Source organism: Triticum dicoccoides, chromosome 2B (assembly GCF_002162155.2).
Source record: "Triticum dicoccoides isolate Atlit2015 ecotype Zavitan chromosome 2B, WEW_v2.0, whole genome shotgun sequence".
Taxonomy (NCBI): domain Eukaryota; kingdom Viridiplantae; phylum Streptophyta; class Magnoliopsida; order Poales; family Poaceae; genus Triticum; species Triticum dicoccoides.
This window is the reverse complement of record NC_041383.1, coordinates 75001513-75010574: the sequence shown is the minus strand read 5'-3', so window position 1 is coordinate 75010574 and position 9062 is coordinate 75001513. Positions and strand designations below refer to the sequence as shown.

The following is a 9062-nucleotide window of genomic DNA, read 5'->3' as shown; positions in this document are numbered from 1 at the left end:
ACACTCCCTTTTTGCGTGAATGCTTCCACCTGGCGTCGCCAAGCTTCATCAAAGCCCTTCATGCGTAAAGCCTGTTGAAGGAACAACCATTTGACTTTATCATATGCCTTCTCGAAATCCACTTTGAAAATAACTCCATCAAGTTTTTTCATGTGAATCTCATGGAGCGTTTCATGAAGGACCACAACCCCTTCCAGGATGTTCCTGTCCGACATAAAAGTCGTTTGAGAAGGCTGCACAACGGCGTGCGCAATCTGTGTGAGCCTAATCGTCCCAACCTTGGTAAAAATTTCGAAACTGACATTCAGAAGACAGATAGGCCAAAATTGCTCGATTCTCACGGCCTCTGTTTTCTTAGGGATCAGGGTTATTGTTCCAAAATTTAGTTGGAAAAGCTGCAAATGTCCCGAGAACAAATCATGGAGCATCGGCATGAGGTCCCCTTTAATAATATGCCAGCACTTCTTATAAAACTCAGCTGGGAAACCATCCGGACCAGGTGCCTTATTATTTTTCATCTTGGAAATGGCCTTGAAAACCTCCTTTTCCGAGAAAGGGGAGGTTAAGATATCGTTCTCCACAGCAGTAAGTTGAGGTACATCTTGGACCCTAGACACATCCAGCGACACATAGTTCTCCTCTGGTGGTCCAAACAATCGTTTGTAGTACTCAGTAATGTACAGCTTCAGGTTATCCTGACCGATAATTGTACCCTCATCTTGTTCTAGCTGGAAGATTCTCTTCTTCCTATGTTTGCCATTGGCAATCATGTGGAAGAATTGAGTGTTCGCGTCCCCCTGGACCACCCTTCGTACCTTGGCTCGCAGTGCCCACTTTAATTCCTCTTCACGAAGTAGCTCTTTCAACATCATCTCAGCGTCAAGCTTGGTATGAAGCTCGGTGGCTAGCAAAACCGTAGTTTCTGCTTTTACATCTAAGGCCTGAATAAGGGCAAGGAATCGTTCCTTTTCAGCCTTATAAATCCCACTAAGATGTTTAGCCCACCCACGTAGGAAACTTCTCAAATGTCTAATCTTATTCTGCCAGCGCTGAAGCGCACTCCTACCGCCTGCATCCTTAGCCCACTCTCTGGCTACGAGATCCAGGAAGCCTTCTCTCTCGAACGAGAACAAATTCTTATTGCCCGAGTAGGTAGCCCCACCAGAGTCAATTAAAAGAGGCGTGTGATCAGAAATCCCGCGAGAGAGAGCCTGAACTGTTACAAAGAGAAACTTCTGTTCCCATTCGACACTAGTAAGTACCCGATCCAACTTTTCAAACGTTGGATTTGGCAAAGCGCTAGACCATGTGAAGTTCCTACCTGAAAGCTCAATCTCTCTCAAATCCAAGCTTTCAATAATAGTGTTGAACATGAACGACCATCTCCCATCAAAATTATCATTGTTCTTCTCATTACGTCTCCTAATAATGTTAAAGTGTCCCCCAACCAGAATGGGGAGTTGCTCAGACCCGCAAACTCTAACAAGGTCGGCCAAAAAATCCGGTTTGAATTCTGCCTGCGCGGCACCATACACCGCCACCAGAGCCCAGTCAAATCCATCAACCTTGGACCGCACCCTGAACTTAACAGCAGAATCTCCCATGATCACACTTCGAACTTTGAGAGAGTCGCATCTAACACCAAGTAAGACCCCTCCCGATCTTCCTCTCGATGGAAGACAATGCCAGTCAAAATCAAAAACCCCCGATAAAGTGTTGAGAAATTGTGGTGAGAAATTTGCTCTACCAGTTTCCGACAACGCAATAAAGTCCAATCTATGCTCGATGGATGCTTCTGCAAGAAACCTCCTTTTAGCCAAGTCCTTAAGACCTCTGCTATTCCAAAAGATTCCTATCATATCTCATCATGGAATTTTTTAGGCGTGCGAATCCTAGCACTCCTATGTACCGTGGACGTCGGGTATATCTTGCGCTTCCATTTGCGCTTAGGGCTGGTCCTCGTGCCCACCCGGTCCTCTCTCCCTGTTTCTGGGGGTCTAACTACATCCATCTCGACATTCTCATCCTCCTCCTCCGGCTCCTGGAGGGGAGGCTCGAGATCAGCACAAAAATCATCGAGCACCCGGACTCCCAAAGCATCAATCTCGGAATCATTCATGGGTTTGACGGCGGCTAAGTTACGAATCAATTCTAGAGCCCTCTCGGCTTCTAGATCAAGAAAATCATTGATGGAATTAGAAACTTCACCCTCATTATTACCTAGTGAAATTCCTATTTGGTTTGCATTGTCAACAATCTCATCATTCGAAAAATGCAAGATAGTATTCGAAGTATTCATCGACATACCAGTAGTGACCTGGACGTCATGAAGCTTGGCCACCCTCACGGCGCAGCGCTGCTGCATGTCGTCCACCTCCGGACGGCCCTGAAGACGACATCTCAACTGTCGGCCCTCAGACGCCTGGTCCGGAATCCCGCCGAACTGAATAACCTCCTCCCGCGTGAAGTTGCCCGGGGAGTGACCGCCTGTCACCCTCCGAACACTCAACCGGTCCCCACGACCTGGAGAGGGCGCCGAGTCAGATGATGGGGAACCAAGGGCCACCTGCACCCGCTCCCCATCCACCCCAAACCGCAGGCCAGGAGTGCTCACCGGCACCAAGGGTGGGGCGATCCCCCTAGGCGCAGAAGGTGAAGAGGGCCTCGAGGCCACCTGCCCCAAGCCCCCTCCAAAGACCGGACCTGCCACCTGCAGTACCGGCCCCGCAAAAGGTGAAGAGGAAACCGAGGCAACCTGCCCCGGCCCCCCTCCCGAAGGTAACTCCTCCCTCCCGGTAGCCCCGATCGGAGCAAGAGGAGAAGGGGGCGCCGAGGCCACCTGCCTCGATCCCCCTGCCAAGCTCGGAACCACCACCTGCAGCTCAGCCGTCTCAACAATATCCGAGGGAGGCGAGAACACTATCTCCGGACCCCCCCCCTCCGCGCCAGAACCCTCCACGCCCGGGCCCTCAAAGTCCAATGCAGGTAAAGAATGCTCAAAAACCTCAAGAGACTCCACCCGCTCGCTCCATAGTCTCGGAGGTGCAGTAGCAGGCTCAATGGATCCAAATCTCAGAGTGGTCGACGGCACAGAAGAGGGAGGAGCCGTCCCACCTCCGGTTGTCTGAGCAACAGACCCCGGTCCCTCGACCATCTCTCGTCCAGGATCAGCGGCCGGAGTCTCCTTACCTCCCGTGCCATCATCACCCTCGTGCATATCAACGTCAATGGCAGCAGGTGCCTCAGCAAACAGGCTGTCATCCTCAAACTCAATCTCAAGGCTGTAAACCTGACCTTGATAAGCCCACTTAACCACATCAGGCACAAACTCAATGTCCAAAATACTGACCAGTAAGCGAGCAACCCCATGAGCTCTAGTGAAGGCCATATCCACTCGCTCGGTCTTTCCCACCATGATGCCCAGACTAGCAACGACCCTGGCATCCTGCAAAGGCTTGGAAGGAGCTCCCGAAAAACACAACCAGACCTGTGTAAGAGGTTTACCCTGAGGCTCAATCAACTTCCACTCGTGGAACTCAAGGATGCCCTCCGTACCTGGCACCTTACACATCCCAAAGCTCAACAACCTCTGTAAATCCTTCACTGTCGGGAACTCAACCCTGAACAAGTTTGCCTCTAGACTGACAAGCTCCCAGTGGAAGTCTCCTGGAGCCAGCTCCCGGAGCCGCTGCACAATCTGGGTCTCAGAGACTTCACCTTTAGTCACTTTAACAACCCCAGTTGTCATACTGTGTACCTCATCAGGAACCTCCCTCTCGGTCGAAGACTCAAAAAACGTGAGCTCGGAACAGTACACTCCGTACATCATAAGATTTGGTACCTGCTCTCTCAAAAGCGGACATGCCCCTGACTCATGGGCTGGCTTGCCACACGTATCGCATAAAACTGCCACACACTCAGCAATGAAATGGCCCTTATCACCACAGCGATAACATAACATTCTTTCGTTCTTGCGCGCATACTTGGCCGCCCTGTCCAGCTCAGCCCTGTCAGAGGCCTCCACCGACATTAACTCGACCTCACCATTACCAGGAACCACCACGTCCGCTAGTGCCGTCACCACCTCCATAGCCTGGCTCGACAACCCAGTCTCCTCAGTAGCCTCGCCAACCGCCGTTTGGTCAACGACAACAGGATGCTGCCTTGGACGATAGCGGCCACCTCGGCCACCTCGGCCACCACGGTTACCACGGAAACCACCGCGGTTACGATTAGCCGGTCCAGACGCCCCTTCGACGAAGCCGCCTGTTGGCCCCAGGAAAGGCCTCTCGGTCGAGCCATCACTCTGCCAGGCATACCCCCGGCCACCACCTGTGGACGGGGATCCCCGGTGCTTTCCATCTCCATAGGCGTTAAGCCCATCATCACCCCACTGACCAAGAGGCATCGATGAGTCTCACCCCCCTATCCGAAACCTGCAGCAACTGTGCCTGCTTCAACATCGGCGCATAGAATTCTGCGTCTGTCGGGCCACGAAATGCGGCGGTCTGGCCCCGGGCTGCATCACCATGGGACGAAGCAGGCCACCTGAGGCCGGAGGAGGCGGCCTCGGAGCCGGGGTGCCGCGGCCCGCGACGGCCACATGGTTCGGCACCGGTGGCCGAGGGCCTTGTGCCCGCAGGCAGCGACCCGCGGCCAACCGCGCCGGGCCCGAGTGCACCACCAGGCAGCGGCGGTCTAGGACCGCCGGCCTCCTGCGCCGCCCGGCCGGACACAGAACTCGGGACCGGGGTAGCGCCACCACGGCCAGCCCTAAGCGGCAGTCCAGCACCGCTGCGACCCGCCCCCTGCGGCAAAGCATCCCCGCCGCGGCCAGCTCCTGCCGGCGGCACCTGCCCTCCACGTCCCGCACCGCCCGGGCGCCGGACTTGGCAGGGAGCAGACCTCGACCGGCCATGCCGCGGAGAGGAGGAATTCGCCTAGCACGCCCGCACCACGGTCAGAGAAGTTCGGTCGGCACGCAGCTCGAAGAACCCTAGATCGTTTCGATCGAAAACCCACTGAAGGACCCTCGATCGTGCATGGGGGTATAGACGTAGTCGAACTGGACGTACGTGCCTGGTTGTACTGGGCCTCATACCCAGTTAACACAGGCCCAACCTCGATCGGGCCCGGCTCACTCAGAACCGGCCCAACCCCAGGCACACCGTGACCGCGGCCCAGGAGTGCGTTCAAACGCATCTCCCGCATCTGCGCGATCCCGATCGGCCGCCCCGCCGGCAACGGCACCACGGCCGCCGCCGGCCGCCGGGATTCACCAGCAGATCGGATTGCTTTCTTCTTCCTCTGAACTTTAGTCCAAGAATCCGGCCGGATCAAATCGAAAAGGGTGAGGTTTGGAAGAATAGTAATCACCATATATGTTTCACACTTTATATTCTACTGGAAAACAAGGGAAGGCGTGATGCACGACCCTATCTCTCTTGAACCTGTAATAGTAATCATCTTGAGCCCTTCATTTCATGGTTCATCCATCCCATCGGATTTCCACAACTTAGAAAAGTAGGACAAGCCTAACAGTATGTTTTCCTTGTTAGCGGCAACACCATTTGTACAGTAATGATCCCCTCCCTGAAAAGAGTCTTGTGCTGATTGTGAGCACTGAACGGAGAGGGCTCGTGATGCACAAAGGTGCACGTCCTCAGTCAACACCTCAGTCAACACCGTTTGCAGCGTTACCCGTACGTGCTTTTTTTTTTGACGGATTACCCGTACGCGCCTTTATTTCTTACTGCCACCAGATCGAGGTCCAGTGATTCTCTTGTCGGTTAGACAGGTTCTCGTGATGCACGTGTCTCGAATAGCAAACGTTGTCCTAATTATGCCATGTTAAAACGCGCAAACGGGCTGAATTATGAATGTCAAATTTACCAAGCGATAGTGAGTTTTACAATTATTAAGGTTATTATTGAGAAATAGTACTCAATGATCATCTGAAATTTTCAAAAAAAAAAATAGAATCGAAAATTTATAAGACACTAGGGCTCTGAAGTTTGAAAATAGGCGCGATGCACGGCCCTATCTCTCTTGAACATGTAGTAATCAACTTCAGCCCTTAATTTCATGGTCCATCCCATAGGATTCCACAAGTTCCCATTCAGAGGGAAATTTCATTTACATATTAAAACTGAATCATATATACTCTCTTCGTCCGAAAATACTTGCGAGAAATGGATACATCCATTTTGATCCATTTCTCCGATAAGTATTTTCGGATCCATTTCTTCGACAAGTATTTCCGGACGAAGGGAGTACCGAATTACTAACAAGAAGCACCTAAGGATCGTTGCATATATACTAATGATGGCCTTGCAGGAAAAATCTTATCCTGAATGTGAGCACAGAGCACATGAGCTCGTGATGCACGAGGTGTACGTCCTTAGTCAAGAAAGCATCCAGCGTTACCCGTACGTGCCTTTATTTCTTACTGCCACCAGAGCTGTGATCGAGTGATTCTGTTGCCGGTGAGAAAGGTGCTCGTGATGCACAAGGCTGAGTCAGCACCACCAGTTCTGTACTCGTATGCATCCTAGCGTCATTCGTGGTGCACATGGCTGATCCTGACATGCACAAAACATCGTGGGATGTCTCGCTCCATCTAATCCCAGACATGCTCCCATTGGCATTGGCCCTAGCTAGCGATCTATAAATACGACTCCCAACCTCCTAGTTCTCACACACAACAATCTACTAGTATCTCATAAGCCTACAACATCCCTTGAACCAGAGCCCCACCCAACTCACTAGTCACCATGGCCAATTTCCAGATAACTCCCCGCGCAGCGTTCGTGGAGAGCAATGAGCTCAACTTCCGCAGCCTGTACCTTTTCCACACTCCCCTTGGTTCAAACCAGAATCAGTCAGGCATAATAGACTCGAATGTTACTACCGGTTTGGGTGCGACAGTCGTTAACAACTGGCCGATATGTGATGGCCCTAGCCCCGGCGCCACCGTTGTTGCGCGTGCACAAGGCCTGCATATCTATGCCGGTAACTGGCAGAATACTTTCAGCATAACATTCGAGGCTGAAAGGTACGTACGCATATGCATTCATACATGGTTATATATATCTTTGTGAAGAAATATATCTTCATGTTGATTACTTAAACCACAAATGATCATGTCATTAGGTAATACTGTATATTGCAGTGCATGATATAGTTAACAACCACATCTGAACGTGATATAGGTTTAAGGGATCAACGCTTCAAGTGATGGGGATATCCGTCGAAGAAGGTGAGTGGGCTATTGTTGGTGGGACAGGACAGTTCGCTATGGCGACCGGTGTCATCTACAAAAAGTTCCATGAACAAAGGAGCGATGGTAACATCATAGAACTCACTGTCCATGGATTTTGTCCCATGCTGAAAGGTTCACAGGTGAGATGAATAACCAACATATACAACTACTTTTTGTCTTCACCTAAATCTTCATTATTTTGTGTCTGCGTCCCTTTTATTCAAGAAAATACCACATAATTGTCTTATCATATTGTAGAGCCTTCGCACAAAGGTTGGACCATGGGGTGGAAATGGAGGCTCAGATAAAGACATCGTCGAGGCACCAAGACGTCTAGAGAGCATCACAGTTAGCAGCGGCACTATCATTGATTCAATCAAATTTTCTTATGTCGACCAAGGTGGTCAGAAGCGCACTGTTGGACCCTGGGGAGGTTCTGGAGGAAAACAAAATACGGTCAGTGGACTCTTTTAATAAAATTTTATGTGATTTTCTCAGTTTCATATGTAATCAACAAACACTTCTTTATTCTTTCACGATGCAGTTCGTACTCGGCACTTCTGAGTTTGTGAAGGAAGTTTCTGGAACATTCGGCCTTTATGGCAGAGACAACCACAACATAATAACATCACTGAAATTTGTCACCAACGTGAAGACATACGGGCCTTTCGGACAAGCGAAGGGAACCACTTTCACCATACCAGTGCAAAAGAATAGCAGCATCGTGGGCTTCTTCGGACGCAGTGGGATATATCTCGATGCGCTTGGTGTCTACGTGCACCCTCTCTAAGCTACTAGCTAGCGGCTAATGCTCTCATTTTCGGTGTGTATTTCTCAATCAATTTGAATAAGCGGAAGAGATCTAGTAGACTTTTCTCTTGTCTAGAAGATCCTATCAAGCCGCCCAACTGGCTTTTTTATTTACCTTTGTTGTGATGAATAAAAGTATCGGTTTTTATATGTGGGATGTGATTTGCTTATATATGTGTCTTGCCTGGGATGCATGTGATGTGATGACAACTATAAGAGTTGAGTCGAATCATATCTTCTCTGCATAATTTTCTTTACAACCATCTAATAATTAACCTGATAGAAAATCTCAAGGAGGTTGTTTCATCATCAGTGCTCCTACTCCTCGTCCTCCTCCTACTCTGCATGCAGGTTCAGAAAATGGAACAAGAGGGAGGGCCCAAGGTCTTCAGTAAGCTTATTGTGTGCTCACCATTTCTCACCAGAGATTGTGGTAAATAAAAGGTCAAGTATAAGGTTGTAGTGGTAACAAAGACATCCTTCATCATAGAATTGCTTACAAGAACGGACGCAGTAGCTCTTTCTTCTGTGGAATGGATCCTACAATAATTTTGGACACGTGCTTGTTACCTCAAGGATCGAATCTGGAGGTGGTTAACCTAGATCAAACAAGGAAGGACAGTAATTTGTGCTGCTCTAACGTGTAGCTTCTTAAAGCTTTTTATTTTACTTTATATAGGGGTCAAAGACCCGACACCATGCCCAACACGGCCAAGGATAATTGCCCAACATGCCGCGACCCTGATCACAAATAAATCAGGTTTAAACTCTTTTTCATCTCTAAGAGATTTACACTAAGACGACTTGGAATGAACCTCCTGCATTCGCTATCTTATACAACTCGAGACTCTACTATTTTATGTGATTACAAGGACTCACATTCACCGCCCCGAAACACATAATCATTGGTACTCAAGTGCCTTCACTCCAAACCTCTTGTGCATCTCCTAGAAATTCCCCCTTCGGAAACATTCTACAGACTCTCGCCCCC

The 9062-nt window shown here is 49.9% G+C and overlaps 1 protein-coding gene across 1 annotated transcript; it reads left to right on the top strand.

Moving 5' to 3' along the window:
• The first annotated feature begins 6689 nt into the window (after positions 1–6689).
• On the top strand, positions 6690–8221 carry LOC119362221 (mannose/glucose-specific lectin-like). Its single transcript, XM_037627419.1, has 4 exons — positions 6690–7054; positions 7212–7401; positions 7520–7717; positions 7806–8221. The coding sequence occupies exons 1-4, from the start codon at positions 6774–6776 to the stop codon at positions 8049–8051; spliced, it is 915 nt and encodes a 304-aa protein (XP_037483316.1). The 5' UTR covers positions 6690–6773; the 3' UTR covers positions 8052–8221.
• Positions 8222–9062: the final 841 nt, after the last annotated feature.